We start from the raw sequence: 13,832 nt of genomic DNA on the forward strand, positions 1-13,832 counted from the left end.
TGTAGGCAAATAAAAATAAAACAACTTTGAGGCTTTACTCCTAATCCTAGAACAAGAACTAAAAATACTCCTGTAGCTCGGCTGATGTTTAGTTTCGGATGGCTAGAGTACGTGTTATCTACCGATTCCTAAAGCACGCAGCCCCAGTGCCCAGATGTTGGCACAGCTGCTTCGGCAATTGATTGCCATAAAGGGGAGTTTTACAAACAACACTTCTGCGTTACTGGCCATTACCTCTCTCTCAGGAGTAAAATTGCCTCACCAACTGCTTTTACAGCAGAATATGTAAAGCTAACTCAAAATAAGATACAATACTCTCTAAAGTTTAGAGCAAAATAAAAGCAAAATCTCAGGTTACAGAGCTATAGACTCCAAAAGCAAATGCCTGACATGTTAATAATTCTACTGACTTCATTTCAGAGAATATTTCTTTGCATAAAGGGGTTCTTTTGGTACGTGTGTGTTTATTGATGATGGTGTTGGATGAAACATCTCTCATGTATGCACACAGATGAAAGCCATGGGATAAAAAAAATATCCCCAAAGACTACTGCAGTTGGAAAGTGAGTTAACATGAAAGCAGAGTTATGTTAAATGAGTTCTTGTTGGCTGCCAGGCAGTGATCTGTAAGCAATAATTAGAGGAAAAACATCCTGAAAACTCCAATACCAAAGATCCCTACAATCAAATCAACCGAACCGGCGTATCTTGAATGTCTTCCCTATAGAAACACAAGAATCCTGACCTACGGAAAAATTAATGCGATCCAAAGAAAGGGAAAAATGTGTTATGCTTTAAATGTAAGCACACAAACATATTTTCGATACAACTTGTGAGCAAACTGCGCTCTGAAAACCAGTTAATATAGTCAAACAGCTTAGGAGCATTGAAAAGCAGAGAGACAGATTTTCAGCCTGTTTGCCGGGTGATCAGGGATTTATATACCCCAAACTCCACTCCCCAACACACAAAACTCATTTCAATGTCACAGGGTACTTCCGAAAATAAGCTCGCACGCCCGCAACCTTTCCAGCCTCCCTAGGGGCTACGTGCTGTTACGCCCGTAATTACACAGTCATCCAAATCAGCGACCCTGCTGAAACTGTTTACTTAAACATGTTTAAATGCTCTCTTACACCTCTAATTTTGCAGCTGAAATCTGAGACCTCACACGCAGTCAGGCTGAAAAATTGCTATTAATAAGCCTTTGTGCATAGCTGGAAAAGCTTCAGCAACAGCATCGAGCCTCGTCGGTGTTTACATCAAGACAGCAGCGACCTTCAGGATGTTGCTGCTGGGCCCAGCAGCAGCCGCCGAGGATGGGACCGAGCGCAGGGGCTGCGGCTTGGCCGTGCCGGGCTCCTCGCAGCCCGACGGTCCCGCGGGCTGCCCCACGCGCGGGCTGCGCAACGCGGCCGCCGCCTACGCGGCCGAGAGGAGTGCCAGTACTTCTGTAGATCGGATGCTGCGCCGGGTCACACAGGCACCCTTGCTCCTTATTCATTTCCGACCTCCTACAACAGTAAAACCAGAAGCTTCTGAGACCGAGATCAACGGCCAAACACGCCGCACTACTTGGGAAACACGCACTTGCAAACCCTCTTCTGCCAGAAAGCCAAGAGTAAACAGCATCTTACCCCTGTTAGGGTACGCACTTGCTTTCCCTCGCCTTGCTTTGGCCTATTTGGATTGTTCTAAAGAATAATCTTTTTTTTTCCTGATGGACAGCTTATTTTTAATACCCTTTCCACAGCTGTGCGAGCCCCTTTCTGACTGTCAGGTTTTCAGGGCATTCTCTGATTGGGAAAACACACTTCCAGAATTTAACAAAATTAAACATGTTTAAGGAATTCCCTAAATAAGAATATGGTAAATGTTTAAGAACAAATCAGGTTTTCATTTACTGAAGTAGAGTCTTAGAGCTGTAACAGATTCCTGCCAGGATTATTGGTTTTTTTTTTCCTAATTGCCATTATTAAGACATCCTCCAAAAGGCACCATTACAGACTGTTCAGCAATGAGCAGCAGCACAGCTAAAAGATGAAGTATTGATTTACCCAGAAATAAGGAAATTGTGTGCCTCTGAGGCCAAAAATACTGCGAACCCTTTTACTCACTACACCAGGGATAATGCCGCTGCCGTTGCTGGGCGCAGAGGAGGCGGTCGCAGACGTGAGCCAGGGAAGGCAAAAGCCCTTCATAACATTTTCAGAGCATTATCAAGACATGGATTTTAGGGTTTGTCTTCCGAATGGCAGGCCAACCCCAAAACTAACCCCCTCCCACTTGCTGACAGAAACATCCCATGTACTAAGAGCTCTAGAAACGGCCTTACGGCTGCCTCCTATTACAGTAATTTTCCAAACCAAGACGTAGTCTCAGTGTTTTCCTGACTGCAATGAGATATTCCGGAAACCCGCTGGATAACTGCCGGTTTGTCACGCGGCTGTTGGAGGAACCTCCCCAGCCCCTTGGCACTCTTCCCTACCTATTTTCTGTAGATGTTTTACATCAGATAGGTTTTGAAATGCAGAGGCCTTGGTATTTTATTGATCCAGTCGTACCTGATGCACTTGGCTATATGGCTGCTTCTCTTTACCGACGAAGGCTCTAAATACCCAGAAACAGCACCGCGTGGCTGCCCGGCATTTCCATGGCAATCTCCGGGCGCTGGAGGCACGTAATTTCATGTCTCGTCTTGATACCATGCCCTCTTATTAGGCTGATGCACGAGTTCCAGGCTGGTAATGTTTCTTGAAGTTTAAGTGGGAAAATCTTCCAAAGACATAATGTTCTCTAATACGATGCCCAAAGAGTTCTTCAGAAAATTCCTGCGCTTCCTCGCCTCGCCTCCCCCACCTCAGTCTCAACGCGTAAAATAAAGAGTAATGGCAGAGCTGCTTTTATCAGTAGGGCTTCGTGCAGAGAGCACGGCTATCGTTGGTCTTCATCTTTCCATATATTTTGGACTGAAATTTTTCATGTAAAGCTGAAATTATGGACTCGTAACAGTATTCTCACAGAATTTGTATAAGTTAAGCCTATTGCTGGCTTACTCACATAAGCATTGAATAGAATTCAAGTCCAATTTGAAACAGGACTCAGGAAATTATTATTTAGGGAAAGGGAAAAAAAAAGAAAAACCAAATCCTCCCAGTATTATTATATATATATATACAGTATGAATTACAGAAGTGCCCAGGAGGCAGAACCATACCAAAGGTACCAGCTCAACCCGCACAACACACGACTGCAAACCCCAGATCACCCCGACCAGGAGCTGGCTCACCCACGCCACAAATCCCAACAGGTTTCCCACGCAGCTGCCAAGAGCCAGAGCAGAACAGCACTAGACGAAGACAGAACGCCACCATTAAATGCGCTAAACTTCTCGGGAAAGGTTTTCAAAATATATTAGCGTTATTCGAGGAAGAGTATGCATGAAGAACATCCTAGCCAGGGCATTTCTTTAGCGTACGCTGGACGCTGAATACACACTCACGTGCTGCTCTCGGCAGGAGATCAAATGCTTTCTGCCAAAACGAATCCCTTATGCCAGGGAGCGGGAAAAGGCCGTGGAATTCTGAATTGTTTATTCTGATGCGCTTACAAGGCCTGACAGAAAAATTATCAATATTTGTATCTTTGTTAACAAAACCAGCCGCTGCCAAAAGGAGCCCACGGAGAGTCAACTTCCACATATTCTCCAATACAAAGTCTTAACAAAAGTCTCCTTGTTTGTCCCTTTGTATTGGAGATGGTTTTTCAGGGATTATAATTTTTATGATGAAAACCCAGCGTTCTTCCAAAAGGAGAGTTAAATATTTTAGACTCTTCACTAATGAGAACGGGACCTTCCCACAGCAACGACCCAAAACCGGTCCTGCAAAAGGTTTTCTGTAAGCGATAACAACGCCAGCAATAACAGACGGCTTCGAGGCTCCCGCCGGCAGGGTTTCACATGTACCAGCAATTCTGATCTTCAGGTTTCAACGAACGAGGTGAGCTTCAGTTTACAGCCATCACACACTCTGATACTCGGTGAGAAAGGGACAGTAGCGATATGTAGATTGAGTCTACACGAGGCACACAGTTAACGCTTCAAAGCGGTGCGAGTCACACTCTGCTCCATGGGTCACTTCTAAAGACGTGAAAAACAAGCCTACAACAGGCTTAAGTTAAAAAGAACACGTCCAAGGAATATCCTTAGGGGTCTATACACCAAAACATGTTGAAACCCACTGATTTAAAACATTGATGCTCAGAATTAGTAACTCTACCCTTCTATTTTCCTGGAAAGTGAATTATCACAGTTTATAGAAAACGGCCTAAAAATGCTTTCAAATTCTCAGTTGATCTTCTCTAGAAATACCTGCTTCACACAAATCTTCAAAGTAGTTTCTGTCAATAGAAAATAGCCTCCCAGCCCTGGCTGAAGACAAAAGACACAAAAAATAAGGAGAGGCGGCTATCCCCTGCTGCGCTGCGGGTACCAGGCAGGCATACCAGGGTCTAATCTGCATACTTACTTAAAATGCATAAAGTGTGATACATCAGAGATGTTCACAGTCATTTTCAACATCCCTGCTAACAATTACTTATCAAAGACTCAATTTTCCAATTTTCCTTTATGTCTAAAGGACAATTACTAAATGCATTTCACTCGAAGAGATTTTATTCTTGTCACGGGCAGCAGACCTAGCCCCGGCAGAAATACAGACCCTGGTGAAACTCCTCTGCGAGCTCGGCTCTCACACGGAATAAAAATCCCAGCCAGAACGTGCAAGTTCGTGATGACGTAAGCTTTCAAAAACTTCTGTTAAAACATGGATTTGAATATTTTTTTACACCGTACAAACGTATATTGTTTATGTCAGTTAGCATTAGCACTAGCTCACGGAAAGCCTCGTTGCTTTTATAAGGAAAGGTATTACCAAAATATATATTATTTTCAAAGTGTAAAAATATCCGAACAGCAATAAAACGTTTCATGCAGTAGAAAGGACCAAAATACTACAATGAGGCACCCCCAAACATCTTGAGAATTTAAATTAACCCATGACTTGCGTGGCAGCTAAAGCAGAAGCGCCCTGTCCGCAGCGTAGGAACCGTTACAGCACGACTGTGTTTGTTGACAGAAAATGAAGGAAAACGGCAATTACCCTAAAAGACATTTCAAGATTCTCGCCACCCCAGATATCCATTCCTGCATCGTAAGTTCCTATCTCTTCAAAGTAGTTTCTGTCAATAGAAAATAGGCCACCAGCCATAGTAGGGGTCCTAGTTGAAAACAAACAGAAAAAAAAAAAAAAAAAAAGAGGAAAAAGAAAAGAAAAAATACCTTTTGAAAGACACTGTGGAATTTATTAAGTGACACTACAGTACATTTCACTACCTCAGACATTTTGACTATAAATATAATCTATGCACAGCAACTTAAATATTAACTACTAACAATAACAATACGGTTTCGACTGCGTACTCTCTGCGCTTGCCTTTTGGGCAGAGCTCCCCCCGAAGCGACGAGAGCGCTGCCCGAGTGAGAACTGCACGATTGCTGCCTACCCGCACAATCACATTTCCATAGATTATTTCAGGAGCATTGTAATGGTAAAGTGGATGGAATTTTGGCCTTCTGCATCCAGAACAGCAATTCAAATCCAATCTGAAATGCTTAGTGAAGAGAGTTTAATGCTTCAGCTTTGCCTTAGAGGGAGACTAAATGTGCATAAAATTACCAGGCGTAATCTCTCTTAACAGGATTATAAATCCTTACAACAGGCAAATCCAGCTGGAGTGCATCTTCTCTTTGTGTAAAGATGTCCTATTTCCCTGTAAATATCTGCTCTGTGTTTTTCCAGTGTTTAAAGTCCACGTGAAAGGAGAAGCGCTCACCCCAGCGAGCAGGACCATGGCTCCCGGTGCGTACCCCCAAACCACAGCCCTCTTAACCCGCCGTACGGTGCCCACGCACCAACTCGGCTAAAGGGGTGGCCCCAGGCAGGGGGTTTTAGCCCAGACACATCCCTGCACTCAGCCCCGTGCCGCGGGCAGCCCCACCACCAGCAGAGCTCCGGCGCGATGCGGGGTGACCCCGCCACTGCCAGCGACTGACGGGCCCCGGTTAAGGAGTCTGCCGAGGTCTCAGCATCCCTACACCTACGGGCTTGGCCCGCGAGGACCTCGGGGCACGTTAACGGAGCTGCGGATCAAGCCTTGCCAGTCAAGCATCAGTTGTGGCCCCGTCCTCAGCTTCAAAAACAACTGCAAAGCGGGCAAGACTGGACTTGGAACACGCCCAATGTAACTGTAGCTCAATGGGTGCGAGTACAACCGCACGCAAATGCGCCTGTAACTATGGCCTGTACACAAAGGATTCGGTCACGAAAATGAACTCGTTCATGCAGTGATTTAGGAAACTGCTTGCGAAGAGTGCTAGGAATATCGGACACTCGCTGCTCAGATCAGGCACCTGAATCTACGCAAGTGCAGCGTTTCCAGCCTCAGCACTTCTGCCCATCTAAAGCTCAGCCTCCGCAAGGACTCCGGTGTTTGGAGTCAGCCTTGTGCAAACACTGGTATAAAACACGCTCCTACTATTTTTCTGAAAAGCGAGTCAACGGCAGCAAAACGGTTCATGTGCGATGCAGGAAAAACCTGGAGGAGGGGCTTCACAGGTGCCCCCCCGTGGCAGAGCCTGAATCGCTTGGGCATTTCTCAGCTCTTCCTTGAGAAGCCTTTGTATGTATTACACGCAACGTTAATTAGCTAATGCGCACCCCTATTCGCGCACACCGTCACCCTGTGGGTTAGTGCGGGTGTTACACGCACACGCGGAGAGCAGACGCTCAGACCCGCAGGGACGGTGCTGTGCTGCACGGAGCTTTCCCCATGGTGGCACTGGACACAGCCCTGGCAGCAAGGAGTCCTCACTTGCTCTCAGACCCAACAAATCCAGGTAATTTGCCTGCTGTGCAATTATTTCCTCTTCTGCAAGAGGTGACTATCATTACTCCCAGAAAAAAAGCCCAGTTTAGCAATGCAATAATACTGGACCCTGACTTTACCAACACTTCGTTTCTATTTTTCTCCCTGTGCCCGCAGCACTGAAAGCTCAGTTAATTCACTGCCCTTTGGACAGGGCTAAGCCTTCCCAGGTTTCAAAGCTGCTTTACTGCCCTCAGCCTTGCTGGGTCTCTGCCACAAACAGTACTGCTGGCCCCGGAGCTACCCTGAGGTACGTTACACGCAAGCGGAGCAGATGGGAACGGCCGGGCGCTGTGACCCTCTTGCCCGTCTGCTATCAGGAAAGTTAAACACCATCTATTACGGGGAGCACAAAATAAAGCTGACTCTGCAATCTTTCTTCATCAAACTGGGTTTGCGCCAGATGAATACCAATGCAACAATATTGTATTTAAAATAAATTTTTATTACTGATTACCTAGAAACCCTATAAACCTCTGCAAAACGGCTTACGCTGACACCAAAGGCTGCGTCAGCACTGTTCGCCCACCTCCTGACAGCTGGCTATGTTCCCGCAGGACGCACGGTGACTCGCAAACATTTGGATGAGCCTGTGCCCAGCGCTGCAGGAACAAACCTCAGCTCCCACCCACACTGATCTCCCATCCCCGCTGACCTTAGGAAGGGAGGAGTGCCTCTGCTTTCAGGCGATTAAGTCATCCCCACCCCTCTGCTACAACAGAAACCCTCATCCTCCGCCCCCTCTTTCATTGCTATCCCTGGAGGAAGACAGTCTTCGCTTGAACGGTACAAAATTTCCCATTTTTGCAAAGATTGAGGCTTAAGCAATGTTTGAATGATGCAACTGAATTGTGCACATGGGTCTGGATTCTTCTGAGATGTCATCAGCCAATGCTTATGAAAACCAGTGTTTCCCTAATAACTCACTAACTGAGCTTGGAAGCGCTGGGTTTCAGGGTAAGTACCGGTGCACTAACATACGCCACGGATTCTCACACAACTGAAACGCAGCGGGCTGGATTATTCTCTGTTATGTATATTTAATGTTATACAAACAGATCTGCAGAGCCCTCGCTGTAAAAACAGCTGAAACAGTAATATTAGAAAGAGTTCCTACAGGGTTTTTTTATCTCAGCTTTGCACCTATTAGCTATATTTTGCCTGCTTGGAGTCACACTAACAACTACAGTAATGTGTTATGATTAACTCTAAGCATCATTCAAACCCACTTTTAATTGTATTTCGGAGATAACGTCTGCTTCTCACTTCTGCAGTTCTGAGCAGCAAGCAGGATTCCCACTCCTGCACCTGCACCTTTGCCTTCCCGAAAGAGGAGCTGCACAGCACGAAGGTATCTCAGTAAGCCCGGCTTTGCTGCATCCCGGCGGGCCCAGCCCAGCCCAGCCCGCCTTGCGGTGAGGGGGAGCGAGGAGGGGCTGGCGCAGAGCCGCTCCCCAGGGGACCCCAGCCCCTGCCACGGCCCGGGGACGCTCCGGTCAGGTCCCCCAGGCTGGGGCTCCCCGAAGCCGCACACCGTCGCCTCACCCCACGCCCTCCGACCTCCCCGCCCTGGCCCCCGCTCCAAGGGAGCCAACGGTCACACGGGCACCATCGCTAATGAACACGGGCACTATTTGTATAGCTTGGAATAAGGTTTTTACACCAATTTCAAATACTGCTGTCCATCAGTGTTAATCATAGTCAACTCTAAGTTTAATCAGCCATAAGAAGAAGATGATACATATAATATGCTCCTAATCTGTGATCTTGCCTTTTTCCTCTCAATATATAATTTATACTTGAGATTTTTAGTATCTACAATACTAGCCTGAAGTGTCCTCAGCTTAAAAAAATTAAAGGGAAATATGGAAATATCCACAGGAATGTGCTGTGCAGAGACTCTAAGTGCCCAGCACAGAAACACTTCATGTTTTTCATACTGTAGATGCAAGAAGACAAGATGTTTGTAACCTGATCATAGTGCAGATGAGCTTTTTATTGCCGCTGGCAGAATCACAGAAAGAGAAATGACTTCACGTAAAGGCAAAGGATGTTCTGCAAAGGACAAATATTGTGCAAGGATTTTTCAGTGGAAGAAGAAGAAGGGGAGGTTTAGCAAGACCATTGGCTTTAGCTGGCACTACCCGTGAACATGTACCACTGACCCAGGGCACACCTGGGAAGGAACTGCACTGCCCACAGCCCTCCGGGTTCCTAATTCCCAGATCTGCCCTCATCCACCCGATCGTCCGCAGGAAGCTTTAGCTTTAAGCTCCACCTCTGCACAGGGCAACCATCCAGGGATTTGCTCCCAGAGAGCCCTCTGGGAACAGCAACGTGCTTTGCACTTAAAATAACCCATTTTGACATGGTCTAATTGTTTACAAAGTTGGCGGTTACTCCGGTGACAATCAGTGGAAGCCACAGCATTTACTCTACGTGGAAACAAAATCCTGAGGTGCGTCAGAACAGCAACAAATAGCCTTCGCTATTCAAACAAACGAAAATACCTATATACCCGCCGACAGGAGTCCTTGGGCGTTGCTGTACCTTCAGGGCGAGGAACGTACCCCTAAACGTACCTGGAAGCTCCTGCAAGCCCTGAGTGCAGGTAACATCTGCACTCAAAGCCACACTTTATGTTTGATTTTCTGCAAATACACCTGAAAAAAATACGTGTCAACTGATCCTAATGAATCTCACAGAATGAGGTATTTCGCTTGACCAGCTCTGTCTCCAGGAACAATCTTTTTCTTCAGGGATTTCTTCTAAATGCCCCCCCTCCTACCCTCACCTTACAGCTTCAGGCCTAGCACAGACACCTCGTGAACTGAATGCGTCCTGATGTTACGTTTGCTTCTGATCACTGTACGTGCAAAAAAATCATGAGTACTTTTTAAAAAAACCCAAGAAATCCCAGTATCTGATGGCCACGGCTCGTATCCTCTCTTCCCCCAGGACGGGGAGGACTGAGGCGGGGTCGGGGTGGTGGTGGCACAACCTGCTGCCCAGTGCCCAGGACGAGCCCCCATCGTTAGCGCTGCCCACCTTCATCTACCGCCTTTAAACTGGGACCAGTCTGCAAACTGGAAGGGCTTCTGCTACCTTTGCAAAATGTGTGATTCTTTGGAAAAGCATCACCATTTTAGACTATTCTGGGGAAGGTTACACTATCATGGTGTTAGCTGACCTGAGAGAAAACTAGGTAAGGGAAGAAGAAATGAGAACAAGAGAAGGGACGTCAGACTGGGAATTAAGAACCAGAGGAAGAAAATAAGGGGCAGAAGTGGCAGGGACTAGTGTGTGAGGAGCAGGAATAGCATCCCTGTACAGATGTCAGATCAGGACCTGACCTGTCCAAGGCAAGGCATCACTAACTAGTGCGAGAGGCACCAACAAACCCCCACCATTCTGTTTGCTGAAAATGAGATAAACAGTCTAACTCTTCTAGGGGATGTCAGTCGGAAAGCTCCTTCACAGCTGTACCGCATGACAACGAGCTGTGGGTGTGGAATCTCAGTCACTGAATTAATTAACCTTTTCCCACCAAATCTAGAGATTCCAACAAACGTGGTTATTTGCCTCAAATACCTAACTTAGGAATTTAACAGTTCCTTTAACTCCCTACGCAAACAAGGAAGCGGTGTTTCACAGCTACAAACTAGAAGGAATGAGGCACCTCCTCCCTTCAACTTCTTTGGGGTTAATGGTGACAGCATGTGATGGCTGAACTCGGTGCATTCTGACAAGGGAGCTCTGACCAGTAAGCTCCCCTGATCCCTTCCATAAAAATACTTATACAGTGCTACAAACTATACATAAATAACAAATTGTGTATAAAATAATTCACCATTTGAAAATGTATGCATTATGATCTTAAATCTAAAAAGCAAAGGTAGGAATTTATCAATGCTATTATGGGAGATAAATATTTCCAGTAAAACTTTTGTCAATTCCATGGATTTTTAATGTAACAGAAGGCAGAATTTGAGTGCAATGCTTCTATTACGCATACATGCACACAAACATGTAATCCAATGATGCTTGTGTTCTATACCTGCTCTGTTGGTTACAAAGAAAATATAGGAATAAAGACATATTTAATCTACATGAGACGGAAATAACGTTACAGAACAGGGAAAGCAACATGGAATAAAAACATGAACTCACCAATTTGTTTCTATACTTTTGGTATGGGTTAGGCTTAAACAAATCTTTATCTCCCCATTTTATTAATACTCAGGTGGCAGCAGCTGCCGAAGCCGTTCTTAACTTAGCTGAAATACACTGTTTCGCTTCGGATGCAGAATTTGTGGTTGTGCTGCTGACACCTCAGGACTGAAGTACTGCTGCAGCCTCCTGCATTTCACAGAATCCCAGACTGGCGGGGGTTTGGAAGGGCCCCCTGGAGCTCACCCCGTCCCACCCCCTGCTGGAGCAGGCACCCCCAGAGCAGGGGCACAGGGCCGCGTCCAGGCGGGGTGTGAATGTCTCCAGGGAAGGGACCCCACAGCCTCTCTGGGCAGCCTGTGCCCCTGCTCTGGCACCCGCACAGGGAAGGGGTTTGTCCTCGTGTTCAGGGGGAACTTCCCGCGTTCCAGCTTGTGCCCGTGGCCCCTTGGCCTGGCGTTGGGCACCACTGAAAAGAGCCCGGCCCCATCCCCCTGACACCTGCCCTTCAGATATTTATAAGCACTGATGAGATTCCCCCCTCAGACTTCTCTTCTCCAGGCTGAACAAGCCCAGGTCTCTCAGCCTTTCCTCACAAGGGAGATGCTCCAGCCCCTGATCCCCTTGGCAGCTCTGCGCTGGCCTTGCTCCAGCAGTTCCCTGTCCTTCTTAAACTGGGGGCCCCAGAACTGGCCGCAGCACTGCAGGTGTGGCCTCACTGGGGCAGAGCAGAGGGGGAGGAGAACCTCCCTCACCCTGCTGGCCACACTCCTTTCCATGCACCCCAGGGCACCGCTGGCCCCCTTGGCCCCAAGGGCCTGGTGCTGGCTCAGGGTCACCTCGCTGCCCCCCAGCACCCCCAGGGCCTCTCAGCAGAGCCGCTCTCCAGCAGGTCCCCCCCAGCCTGTGCTGGTGCGGGGGGTTGTTCCTCCCCAGGGGCAGGACCCGGCACTGGCTCTTGTTGAATCCCATGAGGTTCCCCTGGGCCCAGCTCTCCAGCCTGGCCAGGTCTCGCTGGATGCCAGCACAGCCTTCGGGTGCATCAGCCGCTCCTCCCAGCTTGGGATCATCAGCGAACTTGCTAAGGGGACGTTCTGTCCCATCGTCCAGGTCACTGATGGATATGTAGAACAGGACAGGACCCAGCACAGCCCCCTGGGGAACACCACCAGTGACAGGCCTCCAGCCAGACTCTGCCCCATTGATCACAACCCTCTGAGTTCTGTTGTTGAGCCAATTCTCTTTCCACCTCACTGTCCCCTCATCCAACCCACACTTCCTTAGCTTGCCTGTGAGGATGCTCTGGGAGACACTGTCGAATGCCTTTACTGAGGCCAAGATAAACAACATCCACTGCTCTCCCTTTGTCGACCCAGCCAGTAACGCCATCAGAGAAGGCTATCAGGTTGGTCAAGCATGATCTCCCCATGGTGAATCCATGCTGACTACTTCCGATAACCTTCTTGTCCTCTGCATGCCTGGAGATGGCCTCCAGGATGAACTGCTCCACCACCTTTCCAGGGATGAAGGTGAGGCTGACTGGCCTATCGTTCCCCAGGTCCTCCTTCTTGCCCTTTTTGAAGATCGGAGTGACATTTGCTGTCCTCCAGTCCTTGGGCACCTCTCCTGTCCTCCACGACCTTTCAACAATGATGGAGAGTGGCTCAGCAAGAACATGCACCAGCTCCCTCAGCACTGGCGGGTGCATCCCATCAGGGCCCACGGATTTGCGAGGATCCAGTTTGCATAGGTGATCTCTGACCCAGTCTTTCTCAACCAAGGGGAAGTCCTCCTTTCTCCATACTTTTTCTCTCTCCTGTGGGGGCTGAGATGCCTGAGGGCCAGCCTTAGCAGTAAAGACTGAGGCAAAGAAGGCATTCAGTAACTCCACCTTCTCTGCATCCTGTGTCACCAGGACCCCTTCCTTGTTCAGCCACGGGCCCACTGTATCCCCAGTCTTCCTTTTACTGTTGATGTATTTAAAGAAGCCCTTCTTGTTATCTTTGACATGCACTGCCAGATTTAATTCTAAGCAGGCCTTGGCCTTCCTCGTCGCATCTCTGCACACCCTGACAACATTCCTATATTCCTCCCACGTGGCCAGTCCCTTTCTCCACATACTGTGAACCTCCTTCTTCCATTTTATTTTCTCTGGAAGCTCTTTGCTCATCCATGCAGGTCTCCTGGCTCCTTTGCCTGACTTCCTCCTCCTAGGGATGCATCGATCCTGAGCTTGGAGGAAGTGGTCCTTGAATACTGTCCAGCTTTCTTGGGCCCCCCTGCCTTCCAGAGCCCTAGCCCATGGGATTCCTCCTAGCAGGTCTTTGAAGAGGTCAAAGTCAGCCCTCTTGAAGTCCAAGGTTGTAACTCGACCGATAGCCCTGCTTCTACCTGGCAGTATCCTGAACTCGACCATCTCATGGTCACTGCCGCCAAGGCCACCCCCAACTCTCACATCCTCAGCCAGCCCTTCCTTGTTTGTTAGGATAAGGTCAGGCAGCACAGACGATAAGCATTTGGAACGGCAGCTAGCACTGAAAGCAGCTGATGACTTACTAAATGCTGTTTGCTATCAGAAGGCCATTACACCCGGGCAGCCCCACAGCTCACCTGCTTTGCTGTTCCCCTCCCACCAGGTAAAAGGGAAAATGAAACAGGCAGCACACTCTTCTGAC

The 13,832-nt window shown here is 48.0% G+C and overlaps 1 protein-coding gene across 2 annotated transcripts in view; it reads right to left on the bottom strand.

Moving 5' to 3' along the window:
* Positions 1-13,832, bottom strand: part of GALNT13 (polypeptide N-acetylgalactosaminyltransferase 13) — a 157,172-nt gene that overhangs the window by 58,817 nt on the left and 84,523 nt on the right. For both annotated transcript variants that reach the window (XM_075092714.1, XM_075092713.1), the window contains exon 8: positions 5,163-5,280. In XM_075092714.1, coding sequence (XP_074948815.1) covers positions 5,163-5,280 — 118 coding nt within the window. The remainder of the gene's footprint in view (positions 1-5,162; positions 5,281-13,832) is intronic.

This window comes from Phalacrocorax aristotelis, chromosome 5 (genome assembly GCF_949628215.1).
Source record: "Phalacrocorax aristotelis chromosome 5, bGulAri2.1, whole genome shotgun sequence".
NCBI classification, from domain to species: Eukaryota; Metazoa; Chordata; class Aves; order Suliformes; family Phalacrocoracidae; genus Phalacrocorax; species Phalacrocorax aristotelis.